The sequence below is a fragment of the Hemicordylus capensis genome, chromosome 5, assembly GCF_027244095.1.
Source record: "Hemicordylus capensis ecotype Gifberg chromosome 5, rHemCap1.1.pri, whole genome shotgun sequence".
NCBI classification, from domain to species: Eukaryota; Metazoa; Chordata; class Lepidosauria; order Squamata; family Cordylidae; genus Hemicordylus; species Hemicordylus capensis.
The window spans coordinates 13,465,334-13,481,868 of NC_069661.1; the positions used below are offsets into that span (position 1 = coordinate 13,465,334).

A 16,535-nucleotide genomic window follows, 5' to 3' on the forward strand; every position below is an offset into this window, starting at 1 on the left:
GAAGACATCATACAGAACAACCCAAAGGAACCTCCAGCATCAGCACCATGAGCAGAACCTTTGCTGTTTTCCTTTGCTTGGCCATCTTGCTTGGAACAGGGATTCAAGGTAAGAGGCAATACTAGAAATTGGAGGATTTGCCGCAAAGCTATTGCCTGTTTGCTGGATCCACCCTGATTATTGATTGATTATTGAGGAGAGGAGAGCTGTTTTTGTGGTAGCAAGCATGAATTGACCCCCTAGCTAAGCAGGGTCCACCCTGGTTGCATTTGAATGGGAGACCACATATGAGCACTGTAAGATATTCCCCTTAGGGGATGGAGCCGCTCTGGGAAGAGCAGAAGGTTTCAAGTTCCCTCCCTGGCAGCCTCTCCAAGATAGGGCTGAGAGAGATTCCTGCCTGCAACCCTGGAGAAGCTGCTGCCAGTCTGTGTAGACAATACGGAGTTAGATAGACCAATGGTCTGACTCAGTATATGGCAGCTTCCTATGTTCCTATTATTCCTTTCACCTTCTGCCATCACATTATTCAACCAATAGGCTGTTGCCCTTGCTTCTAGGTAGATTCTCACCTCTGGTGAATAACCTCTAGGCAGTACTGGGAAAATCCCAGAGGTCACCTGAGCTCCTAAAAACATGATGTTGTTATACACTCCCCTTCTGGTCCCCTGAGCATTACAGGTTACATTTGATTTTGAAGGAGAAAGCACTGAGGATTTTTCCTATCATTGCAATAATTTCTTTGTTTGCAAAAGTTGCACGAATGCAAGGATGTTGTGCTAGCTAGTTCCTCTAAGTCAGTCAGGAGCTTGCATTCCAGACTAATGTCGCACTGGTTGCAACAGAGTACACTTAGGCAACCTGTGAAAAACTCCTTCTGTGAAAACTCCTCTTCAGTCCATATATATTGCAGGGAATGACGCAGAACTATCCTGTAGCCTTGTGCAAGTGGACCAACTTTGAGTGTCCACTAAACTACATGACCTTTTTAATACACTGTATACTTTTAATTTCTGCAGAAATGTACAAAAGAAAACAAATGACCAAAAAAAACCCCACCTCAGCTCAGGAACAATTAAATATAACACCTCAGGATCATTTTGTACTTCAGTTAATCCATGTAGAAAATGTGTAAATTGAGTTAGCAAATAAAATTAATGTCCAGCCTTTCAGGTCTTATCTATGCAGGTCTTTTGGCATCAATAAAATTTAAAAAGTATTGTTGTTAACCGCCCAGAGACGAAAGTTTGGGGTAGTGTACAAATTTGATAAATATATCAATAAAGGGTAACCGACATTCTAAGAAGAAACACTTTTAATTTGGACGAGCAGAGGCTTCTAGCTTGTCCTGCACCTGCACTAGTTACTCCCAAATTTTATCAAATCAACATTTAATATTTGGAGGGTTCTTCCCTCTATGTCTGGGTGTCGGCCCCTGACTGAGCAGGCTATTGGAAATTTTCTCTGGTAAGAGATACCCTTCTAATACAGCAGAGTGCACAGAGGCACAACACAGCGGAGTCTGCCCAGGCATTCGCGTATGCTGAGAGCAAAATAACCTGGAGCCAGTTCATAGTTTCAAATCAATATAAGGAGTATTTATTAGAGAACTCCATTCTAGATAGTAAAGTGGAGAGACAAGATCTCTAATCTAGCTAGCTGGCTGGATGCACATGGATGCATCTCTGCACACATGGTACAGGGAGAGAGGAGCTTGCATGTTGCAAGGGAGAAGGAAGGGAAAGGGAAGGAAGAGGAAGAAGGAAGTGGCTGGAAGGAAGGAAGTCTCTAAGAATAGCAATCTACATATCAAAGGGATAGTGTCAGAGCAGTAGAGAAGGGATGACCAATGTCTTGACCTCTCTAGCCCTCTGACTCACTAGTCTGTCCACCTCTGTCATTGAGACATGAGACAGAGCAAAGTCCTTCACTTCCAACACAGGCATTATGGGACTGCTGAAACAGGTACATAGTCAGAACATGATAATCTCAAAGCCACTTTAGCCTTACATCCCCTAATTCCAATTGCGGGGAACGAATTATCCCTGCCACTTCAAAACCCATTCCTCCAACTTCATTCAACAGCAAGGTACAACTTCTGGGTAGGATGGAGCCCTCCTACCCAGCATGAACCTTGCAGACTATCGCTCCCCCAACCCCTGCTACTTTTCACGAGCACACAATCACAGCCCAGACTTGGATGGGACACTTGTCCTTCTACCTTATTAAAGATCATATGAACCAGCTTATTGTGTCTGAGTTGGTTGTGGTGGAATTCTTTGTGGTTTTTAATTAGTGGGATAGCTGATTCAACATGCAAGTTTTCACTTGATTCTTGTAAATTAGCAAGTAGTGACAATGCACAGAGAAACAAGATGAAAGAACCCACCTCAAGTAATTCTTCTAGGATGTTGCTTTGACTTGTGAGTCTGCAGGGGTGCCTTTGCTAACATCTCAGTCTTTTGCCTATATTCTTTAGGAGTCGTGATCTCTGGGAAGGGACGCTGCAAATGCCTGTCTCAAGGCTCCAGTTTTGTTCCAATCAATCTATTAAAAAAAGTTGAAATGCACCCTGTAACCTCTTCCTGTGACCATGTTGAGATTATGTAAGTAATGAATCACACAGCTGAGCAAGGCAGATATGGGCTTAATAAATCACAGACAGATTTAACTCTGGAGTTCTCAAACTTGGGTCCCCAAGTGATGTTGGACTACAACTCCCATCATCCCCAGCCACAATCAGAGTTGTCAACAACATCTGAGGACCCAAGTCTGACAACCCCTGAGTTACAGTGTTTTTTGGTGGAGGCATACCTGTATTTGGAAGTAAGCTCCACTGGAACCGTACTTCCAAATAAATGTACCATGCTTGTAAAAAGTAAAGTAAAGTGTGCCGTCGAGTCGATGTCAACTCCTGGTGACCACAGAGTCCTGTGGTTTTCTTTGGTCGAATACAGGACGGGCTTACCATTGGCATCTCCCATGCAGTATGAGATGATGCCTTTCAGCATCTTCCTATATCGCTGCTGCCCAATATAAGAGTTTCAAATAGTCTGGGAAACATATCAGCGAGGATTCAAACCGGCAACCTCTGGCTTGCTATTCAAGTCATTTCCCCACTTGCTAAACCATAGTAGTAAGAATTGGTGAATCTTAGGGATGGTTCATACATGCAATTATCTCATGGAATTTCTCAGTACTTAATGCCTGGCAACTAAATGCGTGAACTGACACCACTGAAAACCTTTAGCCTTATTCGGACATTATGTAGTACCCATGTTCTGTTTACTCATACTTGTTTTTGTGTGAATGACTGTACTCGTGTTCATTTTAAAAGTGAACCTGGGTGCAGGTCACTAAAATGCAGGATACAGATAGGAAGTGTACTGCTGTAAATAAGCTCAATATTTACCTGTATACAGATCCGTACCTGTATGCACTGTATGCAGATTGTACAAGCGTTGAATATAACATGTGAATAGGGCTAATGAGAAATTATAATTACATGGAATTCATTCTTCCTCTCCCCAACCCCAGCGCAACACTGAAGCCCTCTGGAGAGGAGCAGTGCCTGAACCCAGGATCTAAAATGGTGCGGCAGATCTTGAAAATGATCCAGACAAAAGGGTAAGCAAAAGCAGGGGTGGGAATCCCAACACTTGCAGGAGACAATTTTGTAGTTGCTGTTGCTGTTGCTGTTGTAATTATTGTAACATTTGTACCTTGTTATCCACGGAGGTTCCGTTTCCTGCCAATTTCCGCACATAACGAAACCGCAGATAATAAGACCTTAAGTCAATGGCAACTGGGAGGGTAGGTTCCTGGAGGGCAAAAAAAAAAAAAAGCAAATAAAAAGCAGCAATACGTGAAATAAAGTACCGTGTTATGCTCTCCAGGTGTCCAGCAATGCCCCCTCCAACTCCAAATTTTGCTGATTTTTCCATGAAAAGTCATGGGTGGGTGGTGGGGGGGAGAGAAGTAAAAAAACGAAACAAAAACAAGAGCCACAAAATGGCTTCTTTGAGCAGAATGGTGGTCAGAAATGACCTTGGAGGTCATTTCCAGCCACCTAGGAACCACAGATCTGTGGATTTTAACCCTTTTTACACCCACGTATACCGAGGTCGGATCCATTGCCCAGCTGTGGATATGCAAGGCTGCGGGTGATGAGATCCACATGTATTTATCCATACAGTGAACTTCATGGCTGAGCAGAGATTTGAGCCTGGGTACTGCCCCCCACATCCTCCAGACCCAGCACTCCACTCCAGACATCCACAGCTCAGTGCTTAACTTCTACTACAGGGTGGCACATCTGGGCATCAAATTCCCACATGCTTGGTTAGCATCTGTGCCAGCAAAGCTAGTATCTTCAAACCTTTATGAGTGCCCAAATTCCTGGTACATGGATGGCACACAGCCTGTACTAGTCCTGTGCTCAAAGCTGCCTGTGGTGTGGATGGGAAGGGACACCTAGAGAAGACTGTTACAGGATTAAGTTGAACATTTAACTGGCCAGGTTTGAATCTCCTCCTCTGGGCAGATGTAAAGTTGGGGGGAGGGGAGTTGTTAGACTTCACTTTCCCCCTTATCAAGTGCAAAGTTTAAAAGAAAAATTGCATCCTTTGGGGGGACATTCTGCACATGCTCAGAAGCACTGTGTCCTTGGGTCCCTTTTTTATTTTTAAAGAAACTTTCCTTTCCCAAAAGGAAATCCATTTTTAAGAACTTTGTTGTCAATAGGACTTTAAAACAACTTGGTTTCCCTCAAGTAGACACTTTGCACATATTCAGAGAGCCTTGGATCAATTTAAAACACTTTAGTCCCCTAAGAGTGTTTTGTACATGCCCAGAGGCAAACATTTTGAAGCATCTGGATTTTGTAAAAGAAAAGCTGGCAAACCTAAGTTTTGGATATGTGTGGATTGCAGGAGATGGATTGTGCACTGGTGACAGACAGCACATGCATACATGCACAAATGCAAACGTTAAATATTTATTTATTTATTTGATGCATTTATTTGATGCATTTTTACAACATAAAAATTTAAAACTAACAATAAAATTTTAAACAATGCAATATTTTAAATACAATTTAAAAACAATTTATAAATTAACAGTCTAATCAAAAGTCAGAGTTGGCAGAGCCCTTATTTCAGCAGGGAGGGGAGCATGTTCTAAAGCCACCTAAAACCTTTCTGAGATCGTGATTCTGCTGAAACCAGTGGCCTGGGCTAAGAATGTGCTCTTGTCTTGACCTTTCCCATTTTGTTTTCTTGTCCATGCAGATCAAAACGGTCATAAGAGAGACAAAGAAGATTGACTGGCAGGTTACCTCAATAGAGCAACGGCGTTTTGATTCCTGGATGGATTTTCAAAGTTTCAAAAATGCTCTGCGGGCCAAAGTCAGATTAACTTTTCTTGCTAGCACTGCATTCCTTTAAAAACACAGATGCTGTCCCCTGTGTGTGTATGTGTTGGGTCCGGAAGAGTCAATACCCTGAATCTTGCACCTCTGTTTTTGCTGTGAGAACCAGTGCAGTTCTCTGTGTCCCTCCCTGTTCATGAGGCTCGCCTGGCATCGCCACTTTGTTCTTTTAAACGCCTGAGTCCCGTTCCTCACGTTCAGTAAATGCAGGGTGGGATTTCTTGACAATAGAGCTATAGTCTATTATCCAAAGACAAGTAAAAACAAAGAGAGCTGGAGGAAAGGGAGGAAAGCTAGTCACATGGTGCAGGCATGACTTGTCCCCTTAGCTAAGCAGGGTCCACCCTGGTTGCATTTGAAAGGGAGACCACAGACCACAGGTGAGCACTGTCAGATAATTCCCTCAGGGGATGGGGATGCTCTGGGAAGAGCAGAAGGTTTCAAGTTCCCTCCCTGGCTTCTCCAAGATAGGGCTGAGAGAGAGTCCTGCCTGCAGCCTTGTAGAAGCCGCTGCCAGTCTGGATAGACAGTACTGAGCTAGATAGACCAGTGGTCTGACTCAGTATATGGCAGCTTCCTGTTCCTAATTCACAGGCATGCCTAGTAGCTCTTTTACAACCCTGCCCAGATAAATGCGAAGGGCTACTGATACGGATTTTAAAATGGTCTCTGTCACCCCCTACAGGTGGCATGTGGTAACAGTTTGCGCCTCATCATCATGCTTCCTTTTGCAGCTAGACCACTTCCTTATGAGCAAATTTTATTGCTTCAAGGGTTCCCTGCCTTTAGTTCCCAGATATGGTTGGACTACAATGCCCATCATCCCCAGCCACAATGACTGAGGGATGATCTGGGAACCAACTGATTCTGGGGACCCAATGTTGGGAAGCCTTGCTCTAACATGTGCCCTTTAAGAAGCATGTTTAGGAACCAGCATATTTTGCCATATGAAATAATAGAGACACAGTAGCTTTTAACAAATGTCACAGAGCACAGAGAGTTAGCTTTGCCAGTAAGGGGAAAATTAAATCTCATAACATCTATAAAATCTGAGAAAGTTTACAACATTAAACTAATAATGTCATGTATTTAGGACAGTACAGATTAACCACACTTTTAGTGCAATGTACATAATTAAATTTAAGAAATGTAGTCTGAGCAAATGGTCAGAATACATAGTTTGCAGAAATGTAACCTGTGCTTGTTTGCAAAGTTTTTCTAAACATGGGAACTACCTAATAATATGAATAAAATATTATAAAAGCACAACCTGTGTTTTTTATACTGTCATTCACCGGTAGATGTTTAATTCATTTTGGGGAAAATATATAATTATTAAAAGTATGCAAGCACAAGATTCCAGAAATCTGACTTAGCCTCTTCTCGGACGTTGAAAAAAACTGAAGGACAGTTTTTAAAAACCTCAAATGAGAAAGCTCCAGGCAACACTTGTGGATCTCTGGACTGGGGCTAGAACCAGCTGGGCAAACTGGACTGATGGACATTGTGGATTAGCCTTCTCCTTTATCCTCACCACCCTTGCAAGCTTGCCCCTTGCAGGCAAGCCAGATCACCCTTCCTACAGACCTGGTCTACAGAAGAATGAGGGGGCAGATGGAATGCACCAACTCTACACTAGACCATTTATTTTACACAGAGTTTTGTTTTGTTTGTTTTACATGGGAAGCAATTTAAATTGGTAACTCCTAGCCACATAATGGCGCAGCAGTATGTTTCCCAGAATATCGGGCAGCAGTGATACAGGAAGATGCTGAAAGGCATCATCTCATACTGCATGGGAGATGGCAATGGTAACCCCCTCCTGCATTCTACCAAAGACGACCACAGGGCTCTGTGGTCGCCAGGAGTTGACATCAACTTGATGGCAAACTTTACATTTACCTGCAGTAAGATATAGTAGAACACAGGGGTTCACAATGGGTTCCTAGATGTTATTGGACTACAACTCCCATCATCCCTGGCACATAATTGATGACCCAATGTTACCTGAGGGCCAACAAATTCCTCAGAACCACAAACCAGGCAAACAAAGGATGATTGAAGGAAGCAAAATCACCGTTTATTGAAAACCAGCGCTGGTGACGCTCCCAGTACCTAACGGTAAAACCTGAGAGACGTGCCCAGCTGCCTGGGTCACAAGTTTTTATAATTTGGCATTACTACACAATTAGGCGTCAACATTCAGCCCCAAAGAACCAATCAGTTCATTACATTCGTACATATGCTTGCATAGAGGCTGGACTTTGCTCTCTAAGTTTCTATTTCACAGCAGAGAGATAATTAATTAATAGGAGAAGCCTTCACATTCCTAGAACAATACAGTTACTATTCAGGGGAGCCTATCTCTCCCCGCTGCTGCAAACCCCCACTTATTCTGCTCTGGGCAGATAGCTGACTGAACACTTTCTTTGGGTCTGTACTTTTCCATCCCACAGAGGCACTGACTTGCAAACACACTTTCTACAAAGCAATTACAAAGCAGCTTTCTGAAAAGGCATTTTCCATTCCACACCAAGGTGGGGAATTCCAGTGGTAGAGTCAGCTTCACCATCTCTTTAACCCCTCATTTTTCTGCATGTGTAGACCCAGTCTCAATAGGGACTACTGTGCTGACTTGACAAGAGCAACTAAGGAAACTTCAAGGTTGCTTCAGTCAAAGGAGATTTCATGGGTCCATATTTATCCTGAAGGTTCTCTCTCTCTCTGTGTCCACAGGCTATTTAGGGACCAGCTGTTAATCTCTTGGATAAACATTCCAGCTCTCCTCTCCCCTTAGTCTCGGACTAAACTTGGGTCCCCAGAGGTTGACTACAACTCCCATCATCCCCGGCTACAATGGATGATGGGAGTTGTAGTTCAGCAGTATCCGAGGACCCTTAGGTTTAAGAACCTTTGGACTAAATTCCATAGCTAGAAACCTAGTAGGCTCTTTCCTCTTGTTGGGTGGGTTCTGGCTGTTTTGCAGTAACTCTCCTCATCACACCTCCTTATCCTTCAGTGCAACATTTCTAGCTGCCCTGAGAGAGTGAGGAGGAGTGAGGAGAATTAAGGAGGAGTGAGGAGAATTAAGGAGGAGTGAGGAGAATTAATGCAAAACAGCCAGAACCCAACTAGAACCCTAAGCCTACTAGGTTTAAAGATATTTAACTGGATTCAGTATTCATGAAACATTTTTCCCTCTCACAAGGCAAGCACTTAGTACTTGCGAGTTATCCCACTGCTTCTGCACTCATTGGCCAAAATACTGGAAGGCAGGAGAGAGTCTGCTTTTTTAAGACTCGCCGAGAACAACATTGCATGGCATGCACACTTTCCCTCGTATTTGCTTTTAAAGACACACAGAGAGAAAAGAAATGAAAAATGGTCTTGTATGTATACCCGGTAAGGGGAGCTGTGCTAATAATACGGTCGTGTTTGAAGGAAGCGTGACCCTTCGCAGGAGCCGTACACGCCATCCAAGATGGCGGCGCCCACATGACGGCCCATGTGGCTCTTCCGGTTAGAGAGGACTGGAGGTTGTTGAAGACTGCTGCCTGGTTTTCCGGGTGTCGGGATCATGGCCGGTCGGAATAACAACAAGTTGCCCAGCAATCTGCCGCAGCTGCAGAATTTGATTAAGCGGGACCCGCCTGCATACACCGAGGAGGTGAGGAACTGCCTGGGGACAGAGTAGTAGTGGTAGGCAACGTGTAGGCAACCCTCGCTTGCTGCCACTACGGTGCCACCTGTGGGGAGGAAAGGAAAGCCCCCCGCTCGGTAGAGTCAGCCATTCCATTTTGAATATGAAGGCTTGTATAATAGTAACTAGAAAAGTGCATCTGAGCATTTGCAGAGTGCCACTAGGGCTGCCAGTCTCCAGGATTGGTCCCAGGAATGGGCTTCAGTCTTCAGGAGACCATTGAAATCAGATCAGTGGAGATTCCCTCACCCTCCTCTGCAAATCCATTAAAGGAGTGGGTCCCAAAAGCTTATGGATTGAATGCTGCAAGGTTTTCTGACATTCCAGAAGAAGTTGTTAAGGCAGGTCACAAAAGGGCCCCGGACTCTGAGAAAGTTGCTCTTGCACTGAGAATGTTCAGGAACCTTTGCTGGAGAGCTGAAGGAGTACCAGTGGCCAGAAATGATCTTCAAAAGCTAGTAACCATGCTTCAGTCTTGAAACCTCATACAGTGGACAGCATTTTTTTCAAAGGCAGGATGAAGACAACATAATGATCTAATAAACTTTATTTTTTAAAATGAAATCAATGGAGATTTAGTTTTCATGAAAAATATTGGCATGAGGGGAGTGAAATATTCAGGAATTGCTTTAGTCAAGCTTGGTGATCTCTAGTTCCCACCAAGGGTGGTTCCAGACAGTGTTCCCTCTAGCAGGGATCCCCAGATGTTGTTGACTACAACTCCCAGAATCCCCAAGCAAAAGCCATTGCACCTGGGGATTCTTGGAGTTGTAGTCGGCAACATCTGGGAATCCCTGTTAGAGAGAACACTGGTTCCAGAGAGAGGGCAAGTGACCCCTTAGAAAAGTCCCTCCCGCCCCCAATTTATGTTTCGGAAAAGTAACGTGGGACACAGCTCACCCACCCAGGAATGCACTTTGCCCCTTCTGAGCCCCCCTCAATATTTTTCCTGATCCCACCACTGTTCAGCTTCTGACTCATTCAGACATTATGTTGTACGAGTGTACAGATATCTGTTGTCGTACATGTTTTGTGAGAATCACTGTACCTGAGTACAGGTCCCTCAAATGCATGATACAGATAGGAAGTGTACTGCTTTACCTGCGTTCAACATAACATATAAATCACTGTACCGCTGTACACTTGTACTAGTGTTGAACATAACATGTGAATGTGGCTTGAGTTAATCACTGATCACATTCATGTTGATGAGATGGGAAGAAGGATTCTCAGGTTTTAAGATGTGGCTGTCTTGGAATTTTTCGTTTCTAAGGGATTTTAAAAAGAAATAGAACAGTTTGTTTAAAGGATAAATAAGATGGCAGCAGGAGATGAAATTATTTATTAATTAAATTAACACAACACATAACAATCATTTAATTAATTAATTACATGTGTATACCACCCCATCCAAACGGCTCTGGACGGTGCACAGCAGCAAAAACAAAACCCACATTGGTCACCTTAAAAACAATCAATACAAAACAAATTTTTAAACAGTTTAAAACCATTAACAATTGAAAAATTAAAAACAGTTTTAAAACCCTGGAAGCCCAGGCCAAACAGATAGGTTTTAAGGGCTCTCTTGAAGGCCAACAATGAACTCAAGCTACAGATTTCTGTCAGGAGCACATTCCACAACCCAGGGGCAGCTACAGAGATGGCTACTGAGTCACCACAAGCTATACCGGTGTGTTAACTGGAGATGGACCTCCTCATATGATCTTAACGTGTGGTGGGGATCATGCAAAAGAAGAAGGCGCTCTCTAAGATTCTACTTGTAATAGAACAGCATCATGCATAACTAATGCGACCTTTTCTACAAAACACATAAACTTAGATATCTACTAGATTGCAAAACAACCTCATTTAACAGTCTTTCCAGATGTTAATATAATCAAAAGGCGGAGAATTGGCAAAGCTTTCCTGATCTGTAGATAAATTGTTAGCAGAAGCATAGCCCCTTATCCCAGTAACTATTTCAAGTATATGCACATATCCCCACCGCTTGAGATCTTTGAATCATTGTCTATTTGATAAATAAAAATTTGATAAATAAATAAATATTAGTTCAGTCCCAAATATGACATAGTAAAAATCTCCAACTGCAAAGTGTAATTGCATAGTCCTATTATATGTTACAGCTTCATTGACCTTTTCTAATATAAAGAATCTCTTCTTTGCTTCCTATAATCTTTCCTGCCCCAGTGGAGGGTCAAATAAGAATTCAGAAATTTGTGCCCCATAAACTACAATAGAAGTAATGTGTGTGTTTTCTTTGTGTGTGTTTGTTTTGACTTAGTTTCTTCAGCAGTATCGCCATTATCAGTCTAATGTGGAGATATTCAAACTGCAGCCAAATAAGCCCAGCAAAAAATTGGCTGAACTGGTGATGTTCTTGGCACAGGTAAAGTAGAATACCAGTATTCTTTGTTTGAGATGGGGAGTGAGGCAGGAGTCCTGCTTAGATGAGATTAAACATTTAGAGGTTTTTCTTTTATTTACAGTTGATCCAGACAAGCAGTTAAGCAGTTGTTGCTGGGATACAGATACGATAGAGAAATATGACATGCCTTGAGGCTAATTGCATCATCAGGCATGGTTTTGTTTGAATTCTCGAAACATAGGTGCCATGGACACATTGAGAGCCCAGCCTGGTTTGCAGGCGCATATGAAACGCCAGGATTGTGCCCGATCCTGGTGGCACCATGGCAACAAACCCGCCTATGAAGCCTCCTTTGAAAAAGGGGTTAGGAGAGCGAGAGCTATCCGACCCCCCCTTTTTTAAAAACCGTGTGTTAACTGCAGCTGCAAGCAGCCGCAGCTGGCAGACTAGGGGAGGGGAGATCCCTATAATGCACCCTGCACTCGGAGCTCTGAGGGGGGAGCGGGGTGACGCGTCCCAACACCCTGGCCCTCGGAGCTACTGGCAGCAGCTGGTGCTCATTTGGCGGGCGAGCCACCCGCCCAAGGAAGGAGGTCTGCTTGTGTGCGAGGGAGGTAAGCATTCCGTGGCTTCCTCCCCTCACTCCTTTAGAGCCCATTCTCAAATTGTGGAGATGGGCACATTTTCTGTCACGTTTTTCTTCTTTTGAAACAGGTTGGCCATTGCTACCCTAAACGTCTTGCAGACTTTCCACAGCAACTGAAGGAACTGCTCTCATACAATCACACGATCTTAGATCCAGATCTTCGGATGGTGAGTCTGATGTTTAGTACTATTATTTGCTGATTTGAGTCTAGGGCTATCTGGTAACATGGAATGCAACTGGGGAAGACGCACTTTAAGATCTAAGCGGTTAGGACAATTCTTTTTTTGGAATAAAATAGGTTGATCCCTTGTGTGGCCAGCCCTATGGATAGCCAATTTCAATTTTTCCTAACTGTGTTAATGTGAACACGGGCAAATAATGTTTGATACTCCTGTAGGTAATATAAATCAGGCTGGACTCTTGCTTTATATTCAGGAGTACATTCCTTTCTTCCCTCTGTATGAGAAGATATTATTTAGGAAGCTGCCATATACTGAGTCAAACCATTGGTCTATCTAGCTCAGTATTGTCTACACAGATTCGCAGTGGCTCCCACCCACCCCCCAAGGTTTCAGGCAGGAATCTCTCTCAGCCCTATCTTGGAGATGCCAGAGAGGGAACTTGGAACTTTTCTGCTCTTCCCAGAACAGCTCCATCCCCTGAGGGGAATCTGTTATAGAGCTCACACTTCTAGTCTCCCTTTCATATGCAACCAGGGTGGACCCTGCTTAGCAAAGGGGACAAGTCATGCTTGCTACCACAAGACCAGCTCTCCTCTCTCCTTGTTAATGTCATATGGAGATACCATGTGGTTGTCCTTTGTTCTACATTTGAATCTAGAGAAATTGTAGTTCTCAGCTGTAAAATGCTATATACAATACATGTTTGTAGTAATATTTTTTTTCCTTGCAGACCTTCTGCAAAGCACTGATCCTGTTGCGAAACAAGAACCTAATTAATCCCACCAGCTTGCTGGAACTCTTCTTTGAACTTCTCCGCTGCCATGACAAATTTTTACGAAAAGTGAGTAGCGAAGTTCTTGTATTGTGCCATCCTGGTTCCCAGCCTTAGCTTCCTGTGTTTCTGTGGGTTGAGATTTGAATCTGGGACCTGCTAGTACACAGCTCATCCTGCCTGAGATGCTCAGATGACACCAGGCTGTTATGAACACAAATAGAGTTCTGTATTCAGGTTGCTCTGAGCTTAGCGTGATGTGGCAATGAGTTGCAGGGGCCAGGCAAAGCTGTATCACTGACTTAATATTGACTTCAGGCTGCCAGTTGTCCACATGTGCTGTACTTCATTTTACTTGGGGGAATTCGGGACTTTTTGAGCATATTATTCCAAATGCCATTGAGCACTGATGTTCTTATTTGCTTGTTTTGGCAGACCTTGTACACCCACATTGTGACTGATATAAAAAATGTAAATGCAAAACACAAGAACAACAAAATGAACACGGTAAGGGCTCTCTGTTTTCGGATCAACTCTGGATTCTTGGTGCCCCTGGTGGCGCAGTGGTAAAACTGCTGCCCTGTAACCAGAAGGTTACAAGTTCAATCCTGACCAGGGGCTCAAGGTTGACTCAGCCTTCCATCCTTCCGAGGTCGGTAAAATGAGTACCCAGAATGTTGGGGGCAATATGCTAAATCATTGTAAACCGCTTAGAGAGCTCCAGCTATAGAGCGGTATATAAATGTAAGTGCTATTGCTATTCTTGCTGATGCTGGGAATAGTCTTTTTGCAAAGAGAAAAAAAGAAAAGATTTATATCTTGATTTCCAGACACTCCAGAGCTTTATGTACACGATGCTACGAGACAGCAACCCTACTGCAGCCAAACTATCGCTGGATGTGATGATAGAGCTCTACGGAAGGAATATCTGGTAGGTTACAAACAGACTTCGGGTGTGAGCATAGACGCAGTGAGATAGTGTGTTGAAGTAGTCATAGTTTCTTATTGCAAGGTGGGAAGAGATTTGGTCTTGTGGTAGCGAGCCTGAATTTTCCCCTTTGCTAAACAGGGTCTGTCCTGGCTTGCATTTGAATGGGAGACTACACATGTGAACATTGCAAGATATTCTCCTTAGAGGCCACTCTGGGAAGAGCGTCTGCATGCTTGTATGCAGAAGGCCCTAGGTTCAATCCTTGGCAGCATCTCCAGATAGGGCTGAGAGAGACTCCTGCCTGCAACCTTGGAGAAGCTGCTGCCAGTCTGTGTAGACAATCCTGAGCTAGATGCACCAGTGGCCTGACTCAGTATAAGGCAGTTCCTATGTAAACAGTTTTGTTTTTCCAGGAATGATGCCAAAACAGTGAATGTCATCACCACAGCCTGCTTTTCGAAAGTCACAAAGGTGAGAAACTAGCATTTTGGACAAATGGTTAGCATCGAGGTCAGCAGTCTTTCAGTCTCTAATTTAAGGTTTCATGTGCCAGTAATAGAGGATGTTCTAAATTCTAAGCACCACCACCATCGGTGGGGGGTTGCCCTTCTTCTCCTGCCCCCAATTTCCAGCATTCAGTTCCTGAAAACCCTGCCTGGGTCCGAGTGCTGTTAATTGGACTAGCAGTGTGCCACTCAAAATCACTTAGTGTGCCACTGTTGGCACCCATGCCACAGGTTGCTGAGCCCTGAGTTAGCACTTTGACTTGTCAGCCATCTAATGAAAAGGCAAGCTAGAAATGTAATAAACAACTTGGTCTGGTTGAAGATGCGGTCTCCTTTGGTGGCAGAAGACCATGCCGTCCTGCCTTTACTAGTTCAGCAGAGCACAATCTGAGTTGCTGAAGTGGTTGCCCATAAAGTCACTTGCTTCTGGATTTGTTTCTTCCCTTCCCTTTGCCCACGTTTCTTGTGGCCATACAGATACAAGTTGCTGGCTTGAAGTTTTTTCTCGGGAAAGATGAAGATGAAAAAAAAGATAGCGATTCAGAATCGGAGGTTCGTGCATCTTGTATTCTTATTTATTTATAAGTCATAATTCGCTCTGCAAACCTTTGTTGAGAAGTGGTCCGTATTTTAGCACCAAGAACCTGCCCACGGCAAGTGCCAGCACCTGCTTAGAGTCCACAGTTTTGAGCGGTGCTTGTTAGAAATGGATTAGAAATCCTGCACCCAGCTGCTCACCACACTGTACCCTGCCTTGCCACCTCCTCCTCTTGGCACACTTTATTCCCTGGTGCTCGCTGTTTCAGGGCGGACGGGTGGGGGGATGCCATGCATCCTCAGGTGTGCATGCACACCCTCAAGAGCCTGCTTGCTGCACTAGAAAGAGAGGATGCATGGTGCTTCCCATCCCCTCACTCATTGCTCCAAGAGGGACGCATGACATCCCACCCACCCCCACCCCTGCTCGCTCTGAAGCAGCAAGCACTGGGGAGTAAAAGGCAACAGGAAGAGAAGGTGAGACACCATCCTTCATGGCCACATCTGGAGTACTGTGTACAGTTTCAGTCACCATATCTTAAGAAGGACATTGTAGAACTGGAAAAGGTGCGGAAGAGGGCAACCAAGATGATCAGGGGCCTGGAGCACCTTCTTTATGGGTTTAGGCTACAGCATCTGGGGCTCTTTAGTTTGGAAAAGAGGCAACTAAGGGGAGACATGATAGAGGTGTATAAAAATGTGCATGGAGTGGAGAGAGTGAACAGAGATAAATTTTTCTCTCTCTTTCCTGGTTCTAGTGTACCAGGGATCATCCTGAAGGTTGGGAAATTTAGGACTGACAAGAGGAAGTACTTTTTCACACAGTGCATAATTAATCTATGCAATTCTTTGTCATGGGATGTAGTGATGGTCACCAGCTTGGATGGCTTTAAAAGGGGCTTAGACCAATTCATGCAGGACAGGTCTATCAATGGCTACTAGTCTGGTGGCTGTGGGCCACCTCCAGCCTCAGAAGCACGATGCCTCTCAATCTACGAGCTGCAGGGGAGCAGCAGCCAGAGAGAGGGCATGCCCTCAGGTCTTGTCTGTGGGCTTCCCAAAGGTATCCGGTGGGCCACTGTGTGAAAGAGGATGCTGGACTAGATAGGCCTTGGGCCTGATCCAGCAGAGCTGTTCTTATGTTAACAACCAGCAGGGGTTGGCAGTAAAGGAGAACACAGAAGGGAGGGGAGGAGAGGAAGAGAAATGAGGCAGTGGGGAGAGAAACAGGACAGTTTGTGTTAATGTTTTGCTAGGCAGTCCTCATCCTTTCAAGTTCCCACTCCCTTTCTGCTTACTGTAGAACCCATGGGTTCTTGGTGCTAAATTACAGTAAATATTTGTAGTAGTATAGCTTTCATGAAATGCTTCCCCCCATCAATGCTTCCTTTTGATGGGGTAAAACTGCGTGTTTGGGGCATACCACTTCAGATTGCTGCTGAGGGTG

The 16,535-nt window shown here is 44.2% G+C and overlaps 2 protein-coding genes across 2 annotated transcripts in view; both read left to right on the forward strand.

Annotated features, from left to right (window-relative positions):
* Window positions 1-6,697, forward strand: LOC128326346 (C-X-C motif chemokine 10-like). Its single transcript, XM_053253028.1, has 4 exons — window positions 1-108; window positions 2,480-2,606; window positions 3,538-3,627; window positions 5,289-6,697. The coding sequence occupies exons 1-4, from the start codon at window positions 48-50 to the stop codon at window positions 5,302-5,304; spliced, it is 294 nt and encodes a 97-aa protein (XP_053109003.1). The 5' UTR covers window positions 1-47; the 3' UTR covers window positions 5,305-6,697.
* Window positions 6,698-8,890: 2,193 nt separating this feature from the next.
* SDAD1 (SDA1 domain containing 1) overlaps window positions 8,891-16,535 on the forward strand; it is a 30,768-nt gene continuing 23,123 nt past the window's right edge. The window contains exons 1-8 of the mRNA XM_053253026.1: window positions 8,891-9,095; window positions 11,431-11,535; window positions 12,229-12,327; window positions 13,073-13,183; window positions 13,550-13,621; window positions 13,945-14,045; window positions 14,459-14,516; window positions 15,029-15,103. Coding sequence (XP_053109001.1) covers window positions 9,006-9,095; window positions 11,431-11,535; window positions 12,229-12,327; window positions 13,073-13,183; window positions 13,550-13,621; window positions 13,945-14,045; window positions 14,459-14,516; window positions 15,029-15,103 — 711 coding nt within the window. The 5' untranslated portion in view covers window positions 8,891-9,005. The remainder of the gene's footprint in view (window positions 9,096-11,430; window positions 11,536-12,228; window positions 12,328-13,072; window positions 13,184-13,549; window positions 13,622-13,944; window positions 14,046-14,458; window positions 14,517-15,028; window positions 15,104-16,535) is intronic.